This window comes from Ursus arctos, unplaced genomic scaffold (assembly GCF_023065955.2).
Source record: "Ursus arctos isolate Adak ecotype North America unplaced genomic scaffold, UrsArc2.0 scaffold_36, whole genome shotgun sequence".
In the NCBI taxonomy this organism is placed as follows: domain Eukaryota; kingdom Metazoa; phylum Chordata; class Mammalia; order Carnivora; family Ursidae; genus Ursus; species Ursus arctos.
The window spans coordinates 23,504,369-23,517,203 of NW_026623050.1; the positions used below are offsets into that span (position 1 = coordinate 23,504,369).

Genomic DNA, 12,835 nt, shown 5'->3' on the forward strand with positions numbered 1-12,835 from the left:
TAGAAGACCTAAATAGATGTTAGATATGTTTTCCTTTGATGAGTAATACTTGGGGATTTTAGAATATTTTAAACAAGACAAACAAGAAGATCATTAGGTTCTTTGAGTAATAGAAACCTATTATTTGAGAGAGATTTATCTTTTTCCAAAAGTAAAATGTCTAGTATTAGAAATCCTCCATAGTAGGGGAGAATCTGTAGAATTATTTGTTTTTATGGATTTTGTGACAAAGAAAATTAGTCCTCTGTTATTATACTTTAAGGTTTTGTAGTAACAGTTGGTTGTATGCCCTTTGTTGACTCTGAGGATTTCATCTGTTTCTAGGTATAAGGGAAGGTCTTAAAAATCATATTTCTTATCTGTGTAATTTCTCCTCTAGAAAAGGAATTAATGATAAGAGGCATTATGCCAGGTACTCTGCTAGGTACTCTTATTTAACCCTTCAAGCAATTTTATGAGATAGACACTAGTATCCTAATTTTATAGACAAGGAACAGGCTTAGAGAGTTGAAGTAATCTGCCCAAGGTGACAAAGCTAGTCAGGGAAGAGTCAAGACTTGAACCCAGATCTTTTTAGTACACAAATGAATAACATTTACTTTTGCTTATTTTTTGTCAGTGATCCCACTTAAACATGGAAAATCACCTTCTCTGTTTGTCATTCAGTATCCTTTTTTTCATAATGTTTTTTCCGAGTTCTTAGATATGCTAGCTTTTTTTAAATTGTAATGCCTCATTTTCTCTAGCTTTCCAGCATATTTTGACAATATTTTGTAAGACTTTTTAGTTTTACAGTCATCTTCTTGGTGGGTTGGTCAGTCAGCTGGTTCTCCTCCCTAAGTTATTTGAAGTCAAGTTTGTAGTTGGGGGGACAAAAACTTTGTTCACAGAGTAAGCCTTAGCTGAGATAGGCAATCCATGTGAAAGTCTCTAAATGTACACATGGTGCTGTCTGTGCTTCTTAGTTCCCCTTTACTCTTTCAGAGGAGATCGTGATCCTGGGCATACCTCTCTTTAGGTAGCTTTCCGAGTCTGATAGTTCTTTTTTTTTTTTTTTTTTTTTTTAAGGATTTTATTTATTAGACAGAGATAGAGACAGCTGGCGAGAGAGAGAACACAAGCAGGGGGAGTGGGAGAGGAAGAAGCAGGCTTATAGCAGAGGAGTCTGATGTGGGGCTTGATCCCATAACGCCGGGATCACGCCCTGAGCCGAAGGCAGACGCTTAACCGCTGTGCCACCCAGAGCCCCAGAGTCTGAAAGTTCTAAACTCCGTTGTACTATACACTTCAATTCCTTTTAGTATCATGAGCAATAATATCCAGAGCAACATGGAATGGAGGATGTCCCTGAATCTCCTCATGTGGGTATCTCATGTCTAGTTCCTCTCAAGTTCTTGTTTTTATGGATATCTGTTTAGGTTAAGGAGCAGAGTGAACATCTTTGGATTTAGGTCCCTAAATCTCTTCACTCTCCATGTAAATCATTCTAAAATTCAGTGACTTTTAAATGCAACCATAAGCCTGACCATGTGACTCTAGCAAATAATATGGCAGTCCCCATTATATTAGCATATAGACCCATCCAGTGAGACTCCTTGTCCTACCACCTCTTTACCCAGATGATAACAAGATTTTCCTTTGGTGCTGAGAGAAGTAAGAAATTCTGAGCTGTTTAATACAGAACTGTGAACGGATCTGTATGTCTGGTGGACTATGGATGACAGAGAATCTTTGAAGATTAAGAGAACTAGAATGCTAGTTTCCTTTGTTTTAAGATTTTATTTTTTTGAGAGAGCGAGTGCACACAAGTAGGGGTGGGAGTAGGGACAGAAAGAGAGGGAGACAAGCAGACTCCCCACTGAGCAGGGAGCCCACCATGGGGCTTGATCCCAGGACCCTGAGATCATGAGCTGAGCCTAAGTCAGATGCGTAACCAACTGAGCCACCCAGACACCCCTCCGTCTTTTTATAATCTTAAAAATTTGCTAGTATTTTGGAGTCACATTAAATTTCCCAATAATTTTTGCAAAACTGCCATAGTAATAATTGTTTTCATATAAGTATTGTGTGTCTCTTGGTAAATGTTATACTGGGTATTAAATCTTTTCACCTCTACTGTGAGTGATATATATTTTTTTTCTGTAGTATTTTCTAATTAGCCACTCTTTGTTTAAAGGAAAGTCATTGATTCTAGAGAATTATTGTGGTAAATACACATATAACTTGCCCATGGTAGTGTTCCCAGGTTTTTTGTCAATCTTATCTGTTGATGTCATCTGCAACTAATGACCAAAAATCACCTCCTTTTTTTTATGTCCATTCTCTTGTTTGAATGACTTGACTAGCCCATTCCAGAACAATGTTATATAGTGAAGAAAGCTTTTTTTCCCCCTTGATATTGAGAACTAACCATCAGTTTTGTTTCTGTTTTGTTTTGTTTCTGAATTGTTCAAGGCAAAGAAAATATGTCTGTGAGCTGAATCCAGCCACAATTCTCTGGTTTGAAGATGTATTTTTTAACGTTGGACCTTGATACTCTTAGAAACATGAAAGTGGTCTCTATAGACTTTCTGGAAGATGCAACCACTTTCCTATTTAATATTTACTATGAATCAAGAAGCAGCATGTAGGTCAGGTTACCAATTTTATGGAGTAGAAAATCTCTTGGTTCCTTATTCTCTTTTGCGATGTTTTTCTGTTTCAAGGGCTGGTTGGACCCCCAAGTATAAAATATATTTTTTTTTATGTCTTCTGTGGTTCTAGAGCTGTTGTAACTGAAAATGGGGTTATGTTAAATGTTCAAGAAGTCTTAGACATTATTATTCTTACATAATTTTGTTACTATTACTGTCATTCTTTATATTTTCCTTTCTTTCTTGTCTTAGTGATTGACATCACCATAATTCTTAGTTACTCAGCCAGAAATATAGCAGTCATTTTTTAATTTTACCCATTTATTGTTTTACTGATCAATGCAATAAAAAGTATTCATTGAGTGCCTATTATGTGCCAGTTAAGTTTTAGTTACTAGAGATCAGGCCGTGAATAGGGCAGATAAGGTTCCTGCTTTCTTGGAACTTGAATTTTAGTGAGGGAACCCATACCATATACAGTAAAAATAGGCTAAAGAGATTTCAGTTATTGGCAAGTCAAGGACTTTACAAAAATCAGGATGTGATATTGAGAGATGGAGAAAAGAAGTTGGTTCTTTAAATGCGTGTGTGTTAGTCCAGGTTCTCTGAGAAACAGATGTCACAACAGGATTAAATGTGCAAGGAATTTTTTTTTTTTGGTTGTAAAATATACATCATATAAAGTTTACTATTTTAACCATGTGTAAGAGTGTGGTTTGGCATTAAATATTATATTTAATATTTAATATTATATTCACATTGTTGTGCAGCCATCACCACCATTCATATCCAGAACATTTTTATCTTTCCCAACTGAAATTCTGTATTCATTTAACACTAACTTCCATCACTGACTGAGCCACCCAGGCACCCTTCTTTTTATGTTCCTGTTGGCTGTTCGCATATCTTCTTTGGAGAAGTGATTATTTAGTTCCTTTGTCCATTTTTAATTGGGTTTTTTTTGTTGTTGAGTTCTAGCAGTTCTCTATATATTCTGGATATCAACCCTCATCAGATATCTTATCAGATATATGATTTGTGGATATTTTCTTCTATTCTGTGGGTTGGCTTTTCACTTTATTGGTATTTTCCTCATTGCACAATGTGCAAGGATTTTATTAGGGGGAAGTACCTACAAGAGGAAATGAGGAGGAGAACTGGAGAAGACAGAGTTGTCGGACTGCAAGGCAGGCCTAACCCTGAGTGAAGGAGAGAGGAAAGAAAAAGTTGGGTCTTAGGAAGTTTCAGCAAGGAGTCCTAAAACCAAAGTCAGCTATAAAGGAGTTCTGTGTCTCTAAGGGACAGGCCTAACTTAGTTTCCCTGTTATAATGTCATTGGCCAGGAGCAGCCTGTGGGAAATGTGACTTCAGGTAAATGCGGTAATGGATTTCAGAACACAACAGTTGGGGCTCTTCATCAGTTAAGCTTTGTATAGTTGGAGGTCTGCAGGGCACATTCTCATGGCTGCCCCAGAGCAGTCAGAGAAGACCTGGCCAAAGGTGACATTTTTAAAAAAATTTTTTTATTTTTTAAGATTTTATTTATTTTTTAGCGAGAGTGAGAGAAAGAGAGAAAGCGTGGGCAGGCAGTAGGGGCAGAGGGAGAAGCAGACTCCCCACTGAGTAGGGACCCCGATGTGGGGCTTGATCCCAAGACCCTGGGATCATGACCTGAGCCGAAGGCAGATGCTTAACTGATTGAGCCACCCAGGCGCCCAAGTGGTGACATTGAAAGCAAGACCCACATGGTGAGCAGAAGGTAGTTAGCCTTTCAAAAATCTTTGGGAAAAGCATGGTAGGTATGGGGAACGCAAAGCACAGGTGCAGAGAAAGCTTGCCATGTTCAAAGAACAGCCAGAAAGGTGGCCAATTTGGTTGCAGTCTAGTGAATAAAGAGGTGAGGTGGTAAGAGAAATAGATGGGCATTAGATGATAAAGGGTCATACAAGCTGTGGTAAAGAGTTTGGATTTTGTTTTTGAGACATTTGGAAACCACTGGAAAAATTTGAGCAAGGGTGTAATATTTGGTTTATATTCTTAGGATACACCCAAGTTGCTATGTAGAAATGAATTGTTGGTGGAAATAAGAATACAATTAGAGTCTGTTGCAATAGTACAGGCAGAAGATTATGATCATTTGGACTAGTATGCTGGCTCTGGATGTTTCCTATCCAAAGGTTAACAAACTCCTGGTAATTCTTTCATTATCTCTGGATTTTGTGCTTTCCCGTTCTAATCAACAGTCCCTTATTTGTCTATCCATGTATTTTCCTCATTTTCTATAGCAGTAGCTTCTTTACTGTTTTTTTCTAAAAGTTTCCAGTTTTGGCCCTTCAGTCCCTTTTTCATATTATCAGATGGTCCAACTGAAGTGCAACTATAATGATATAACTTTCTAGTTTAAGATTTTTCAAGGTATACCCCTCGTCTTACATTTTAGAATGGCCTGCCTCTTCTATCCCCCACTACGCCATTATTCCCTTTCCTGACTCTTATTTATCCTTCAAATTATGGATTCCTTCTCTAATATCTGAGTGTCCTTGCAGTGTCTTCCTTCTGGTGTTTCATAATCTGTATTTCTCTTTCTCCTCAGTCTGAATTCTTTGAGGGTTAGAACTACGATTTTACTTTATTATGTCAGTATATGGGTCAGTGTCTCATGTAGCCCCTGACGCATACCCTAGTGGACCTGCTGGAACTGTTGATTCAGTAAATGCAGTTTTTAGTGTTCTGTGAATTTTATCCTGGAAGTTTTTTACATTATCCCATTTTCTTCTGTACTCTGATGACATTATAAATGTCTGTTGTAGAACCTCAAGTGAATTATCTGTAATTGTTTATTTCATCCTGATGCCCTTGGTCAACAAGAATTCAGATGAATCATTTGATAGCTAACAGTCTATCTTCTGAACGTTATTGTCTATTTAGGTGAGGTTGCCTTGATCATTGATCTTTTTTCACATTTTTATTACATCTAGCACCCTAAAAGAAGTTGAATTTGGCAGTCTCACAATAGTTATCCTGACTATAACTTCACCTTTCTGTCAGGTATCAGTCTGCAAGTTTTTATTTGCTAATAAGTTTATCAAGGTTCCCTTATTCCTTTTCATAATTGAGTATATTATTAGATTGTGTGCTCCTACCTGTAAGAGCAGAATTCTCTCTTTAAGAAATTTAGTTTATTTTGGACATTTTGCTAATGTAGTTATAAGCCCAGAATGATGCCTGTTGGGCTGAAATATTTTTCTTGCTAATGAAATTTTGACTGTTCAAAATATGTAACAAACCATATTGTCCATACTATTTAGCTATAAGTAGTGGTAGTTATTAAGCATTTAGGTTGTAGGAGAGAGTATACTGTCAGGTTCTTGATTTCATATTCTTGAACTGGCACATAGTAAAATAAATATCAGTAAAAGAGAATTAAAAATTCAAAACATGTCCTAAGTAGTATCTCTGTGGTACAAATATTTGTTTCCATATGAAGAAAGTAGATAAACAGTGGACATATTTCTAGTTCATTTTCTGATAATCTTTAAAACTTTTATAGAAAAATAGAAAGTCATCTTTTGGATCTTTTTAAAAAATCTTGTTCCTTTAAAGCTCTGTAAAATCATCAAATTTCGATTTAAACTTAACAGTACTTATATTTATCATTGGTTGTAAAAGTCATTCATACCAATAATAATGACTGTTTCTAAACCATATCTCAGTTTAGAGGTAGAGTTCCTCAAAGTTGTGTCCGTAATCTTACTGAGTTTTTACCCTTCCCCCTTATGCTCATGTAAATTTAATTTATGATGTAAATTGCCAAATCCTAACCCTAATTTTTAGTTTTGAAAGTTAACATTTTTATTGTGCTTTTTTTCATGCAAGGTTTACTACTAGGTACTACACTCATATCAGGAGTAATTGGTATGCTGCTGTCATGACACAGCAATAAAATGATTGAATCAAACCAGTACAAGGAGTGACTAGTCTTGTGGATTCAGTATTGGAGTAGTGTATAATAGCAGACTAGTCCTAATGTGGCTAAGGAATTAAGATATATCAGGTACATATTTAACCTCCTTTGTAAATTAGATCAGCCAATAATTTTTATAGAAATCAAAGACTAGATTATAATTTCATCAAATACCAATAGGTTGGAACGTTATTTATTGATCCTTTGTGTTAGTTTTGCTGCTTTTTTAGTTAAAAAAAATGCAGTACTGGTATTTATTTATTTTCACGAACTTCTCTTCTTTTTCTCAGTTCAAAATAAAAGCATGAATTAGAATACTCCCTTGGTGGGAATAGCTCAGGTAATATGGGATGTTAATTTTGCATTTGATGACTGCTTGACATGATAACTCAGGGAACAGTTACTGGTGTGCAAACACACCATGTACCACACCATATACCTACCATCTATACCTTATTCCCTCCCTGCCTCCAGCTAGGCAGAAAAAATTCACCAAAACCCAGAGCAGAGTTAACCATAAAGACTTCATTGTTTTGGCTTTGGGGCATAAACTAATGGAAAAGAAATTGAGTTTAGGAAATTATGCTATGAATCACTTCTTTGTAAATTCACTTATGGATTCCTGTTCTCAGAATTGATCTGTCCTTTTGGCAAGTTTTCATTGCCTCTCAGGATCTCCATTACCAGGACCTAGAGGGGTGACTTAGTAATTAAGGGTGAGGAGTCTGAAGCAGTTTTTTTCTTCAGCATATAAAGTTTATTTCTTCAGGGATCCAGCTCATCACAACTCCTGGGAGACATAGACTTCTGAAAGATCCCCAGATTTTTCCAAATGACATGACTCTTTAATGAGATCGAAGAGGGGTCCATAATTATCTGATGCCCAGAAATCTGGATACTTTCTCTCTTGACTTTTTGGCAGCAGCTTTATGGAGATATAATTCACATACCATTACAACACTCCCTTTTTAAGTGTATACATCAGTGGTTTTTAGAATATTCAGAGTTGATTCACTATCACCACAATCAGTTTTAAAACATCTTCAGTTCACTGAAAATAAATCTGAAACACTTTGTCCATCACATCTCAGTTCTCCTGTTATTCTCCTGTCCCAGGCAATCACTAATCTACCTTCTATCACTATAGCATTGCCTGTTCTGGACTTTTCTTACAAAAGGAATCTTACAAAATGTGGTCTTGTGACTGGTTTCTTTTACTTAGTGTAGCGTTTTTTGAGGTCATATAGTATGAAATAATATTTCATTTCTTTTGATTAATGAGCAACCATGGTATGGATTTATTTATTCATCAGTTGATGGACATTTGTATTGTTTGTACTTTTGGGCTGTTATGACTAATGGTACTATGAATATTGTGGCTACACAATTTTACATTCCAAAGTGGCCACACCATTTTATATTCCCACCAGCAATGTATGAAGATTCCACCCTATTTATATCCTTGCCAACACTTGTTATTATCTATTTTTTTATTGTAGCCATGTTAGTGGGCCGCCCCTTGAATCTTAAGTCACATGTATCCATACCTTATTGTTGTGATTTATGTTTTCTTACATTTAATTATGGTGATCCTTGTCTGATTTGTTGCCTTTTGTAGTTTGCTCGTTGCTGTGCCCACGTGTTCAGCCATCTTTATGTTCCTCCTTTACTACTGATCCTGCTGAACTCCAGACAGGGCTTGATGGCTGATTTTGGATACAGCACTGCCTATCCTTGTAAATAAGAATTATAGAAGATAGAGATTTTGATGGCTTTGTATAGAAATAGGCTGTTTCTCGGGTGGCTGGCTGGCTGGCTGGCTCAGTCAGTGGAACGTGTGACTCTTGATCTTAGGGTTGTGAGTTTGGGCCCCATGTTGGGCATGGAGCCTACTCAAAAAAAAAGAAAAGAAAAGAAAAGAAAGAAATAGGCTGTTTCATTTTTTTTTTAAATTGCTGTCATCTGTTCTGATAATAGTTATGCACTAAAAGTGGGAGACCTATGAGGTTGTATATTCCTATAAATGTCATTTGTGGAGAAGGAAAAGACTTGCTACCAAATATCTTTTTATCCTCTTTTTAGGAAGTGGTTTAAAAGTGCATGTTAAATACAAAACTAATCCGTAGTCTTAGAAGTTAGGATAGTGATTACAACTTCCAATAGTTGGAGTGACTGGAAGGGGATTTCTAGGGTGCTGGTTATCTTATGTTTTGTGATCTTGTAGGTTACATTAGATATGTTCACTTTGTGAGAATTTATCGAGCTATAAATTTAGAATATGTGTGTCTGTTATACTTCAATAAAAACTGAAGTTAAAAATCTCAGCATTATTTAATCATATTTTGCACTTTCACATTAACTGCCTTTCTAATAAATACGTTCCATTTTTAGTCGTGATATTTATTACTTTTATGTTATTACCATACTCGTGTGTACATTGCATTGATGTAGATGCATTAATTTCAAATCCCCTTGTTCAGCAGCCCCTAATTTCAAAGATAGAGTGATTCAGATACCCTTAGATTAGTTACAGGAAATTCGGTTTTATGTTCTGCTGTGCTGCTTTAACCGACTGATCTTCAGCAACTCACAGTCTTGGCTGGAGTCTTTCTTCATGAATCTAAAACTTTGTGAAATGCAGTAATTGTATATTTTGTCTATCAGGGAGTTTATATTCTCATCAGAGAGTAGAATAGTACGAAGAAAGAACCATGGAAGAGAGAAGCTATATTTATACTAGTTCATTATTTATAGCAATCTGTCTAATACAGTAACCATCTAGATGTACAAAAATATTTAATTACCACTTTTAGGATAGGAGAGAAACGTTGACTAATCAAAGTCTTTTGAATTCTAGTCCTTTAATCTATTTTACTGTAATAGGTTTTGAAGAAATTGTTAGATTTTAACCAAATATGTTATGTTGCTGAAGGTAGAAAGATAATAAAACAAGGTAAGTTTTGGGTTAATAGAAGTTTTCAAGTAGGCTTATGTTCTATGATCTTCACTATATTTCTAAAAATGGGGTATGTGGTAGAGGTATAAGAGGAAAAAAAAATTTTTTTTTAAAGATTTTATTTATTTATTTGGCAGAGAGACAGCCAGCCAGCGAGAGAGGGAACACAAGCAGAGGGAGTGGGAGAGGAAGAAGCAGGCTTCCAGCGTAGGAGCCCGATGTGGGGCTCGATCCTAGAATGCCGGGATCACGCCCTGAGCCGAAGGCAGACACTTAACGACTGAGCCACCCAGGTGCCCCAGAGAAAAATGTTTTAAAAAACAGTAAAATGACTTGTTACAGCCATTTTATATCCTCGTATATCAGGAAAAGGCAGTTTTCTGTTACTGCAGTGTTCTCAGTGGAATCTGAAACTCTTCAGTTAGTGTTATAAAAAACACATTAACATTCTTTTAAATCTCTGATTGTGTCTTCTAGGCCTTCCTTAAAGTTTCCCATGTCTCAATGGACTCCTGAATATAACAAGCTATATACCTTAGAAGTGGATATGAAGAGTGAGATTCCTTCTGATGCGCCAAAGACACAGGAGAGTCTGAAAGGGATCCTCTTGCATCCAGAGCCCATTGGGGCAGCCAAAAGTTTTCCTGCGGGAGTTGAGATGATTAACAGTAAAGTGGGGAATGAATTCTCTCATTTGTGTGATGATTCTCAAAAACAAGAGAAGGACATGAATGGTAACCAACAAGAGCAAGAAAAAAGTGTTGTTGTGAGGAAAAAACGCAAAAGCCAGCAGGCTGGCCCTTCTTACATGCAAAATTGTGTTAAAGAGAACCAGGGAATATTAGGATTGAGGCAACACCTAGAAACACCAAGCGATGAAGATAATGATTCCTCTTTTAGTGATTGTCTTTCTTCTCCTTCATCTAGTCTGCATTTTGGAGATTCTGATACTGTGACTTCGGATGAGGATAAAGAAGTCTCTGTAAGACATTCCCAGGCAATTTTGAGTGCTAAAAGTAGAACTCATAGTGCACGGTCCCAGAAGTGGCCTCGGACAGAGACAGAATCTGTTTCAGGATTGTTAATGAAAAGACCCTGTTTTCATAGCAGCTCATTAAGGAGACTTCCATGCAGAAAGAGATTTGTAAAAAACAATTCCTCACAGAGGACACAGAAACAAAAAGAGAGGATATTAATGCAGAGAAAAAAACGAGAAGTGTTAGCCCGAAGAAAATATGCATTGCTCCCCACTTCTAGTAGTTCCAGTGAGAATGACCTCAGCAGCGAATCCTCTTCCAGCTCATCAACTGAAGGAGAAGAAGATTTGTTTGTTTCTACCAGTGAAAACCACCAAAACAATCCAACTGTTCCCTCAGGTAAAAATGTTTAAGTTAAGCAAAACGTGGAAGTTCTTGCATTGTGTTTGTGCTGAATTTTCTTCTACATGTTAGCAATTTCATTGCTTTTAGAGGAAATATGAGGCTCAATTAACTTTTATTTTTTAAGCCATATAAATAAATTGCCAACTGTAGTATTAAACCATGACTCCAATTCTAAGATCAAATTTTTTAATTTTATACTTTTTCGATAGCTCTGTGATGGATTTCTTTCACATTCAACCACAATAAGAACACTAAAATACTTAATATCATTTTCCCTTTAAGTACTCTATTCTTATTGCTACTTTGTCATGATCTTTATAACTGAAAAATAATTTCAAGTATTTGAGAGATGCTTTTATTCTAATACTAGAACACAAACTTTTAGTCCTGACAGTGCTCATGACACTGACAGAGCACATGATTAATCGGTTAAAACTGAATTGATAGAGGATTAGCTTGAGTGCACTCTCCCCTCCTCACGGTAAATATTATATTTAACTAGAATAAAATTAGGTGCAGTCTCTGAAGTATAAGTATGTTCCATATATTACCATTTTTGCGGTTTGCTGAATTTAAGGGATATTTTTGAAGTGAGCATTGAGGAGTAATGTCTGAGCTGAGGGGAAAGAATACTTTCTTGCGAATGGGGGATAAGGAGAGCTTTTTTAAGGGCTGTGATCAAGGTTTTTAATACTGACACAGAGGTCTCCCAGTCTTTGCCTGATGTCCTGCTTGTCAAGGGTGGAGCCTGCTAATCTATTGTGCCAATATGCCATTTCCCCCTCTCGTTTTTCTCCTTCTGTATGGGTTACTTCCTTTTCCAAGGCTCCCTTTCCTCTTCCATTTTTATTTTTCTTTATTTGCCAGAACCCCAAAACCGGTAATTTTGATCTTTAGTCTTAGCCATCATGATCAGTTTATTTTTTTAAACCTACCCAAATATTTGTTTTAAAGAGTTCATTGAGATCACCTGTAACTGGGAGGCGGTAACAGCAACCTTCTGTGAGGTTTCTTGAGAAGCAGGGAGGTGAGAATAGGAATTGTCTTGCTTAGTTGCCACATTTCACATTTTCCTCAGGCGGTTAGACTGAAGACGTGTTTGGGGAAGAGGGAGCAGCAGAGCCCAATTTCTGCTTGAAATTAATGAGGTAGATGGTTGATGATGTGAAGCAGAGGTTCCAAGGAGCTGGTATCTGTAGGAGGCATGAGAATAGAGGTTATGTAGGTCATATCAGTGTCTGTTTCTAGGAAGAAGGGAGTTTGTATACTCTCAAGTATTCAAGATAAATGCAAACTCTGTAATTCATTTAAAAATCTTATTTAATAGTGTACCATGTGGAAGAATTGCATTATTTCAACTACATAATATTTTCAGCGATTTAAGAGTAATGTTTGTCTCTGGAAAAACAAATCCCAAATGTTGAAACAAATTCTTTGGATTTTTTTTGGTGGTTTTTATTTTTTGTTTTTTAATCTTTTTAAAAAGATTTTATTTATTTGGGGCACCTGGGTGGCTCAGTCGTTAAGCGTCTGCCTTCAGCTCAGGTCATGATCCCAGTGTCCTGGGATTGAGCCCCGCATTGGGCTCCCTGCTCAGTGGGAAGCCTGCTTCTCCCTCTCCCACTCCCCCTGCTTGTGTTCCCTCTCTTGCTGTGTCTCTCTCTGTCAAATAAAAAAATAATAATACTAAAATAAAAAAGATTTTATTTATTTGAGAGAGAGTGAGAGTGCACAAGCAGGGGGAGGGGTAGAGGGAGAAGCAGACTCCCCACTGAGCGGGGAGCCTGACCCGGGGCTTGATCCAAGGATCTTGGGATCATGACTTGAGCCAAAGGCAGACGCTTAACTGACAGAGCCACCCAGGCACCCCCTTTTTCTGGTTTTTAGACCAGTGTTTTGT

At 36.9% G+C, this 12,835-nt stretch overlaps 1 protein-coding gene across 11 annotated transcripts in view; it reads left to right on the forward strand.

Moving 5' to 3' along the window:
• Positions 1-12,835, forward strand: part of RNF111 (ring finger protein 111) — a 113,190-nt gene that overhangs the window by 55,319 nt on the left and 45,036 nt on the right. For 10 of the 11 annotated variants that reach the window (XM_048219685.2, XM_048219701.2, XM_048219708.2 and 7 more), the window contains exon 2: positions 10,031-10,929. In XM_048219685.2, coding sequence (XP_048075642.1) covers positions 10,050-10,929 — 880 coding nt within the window. In that variant the 5' untranslated portion in view covers positions 10,031-10,049. Of the gene's footprint in view, positions 1-815; positions 9,847-10,030; positions 10,930-12,835 lie in introns of those variants that run through there. The other variant, XM_057306276.1, reaches the window with a different exon arrangement.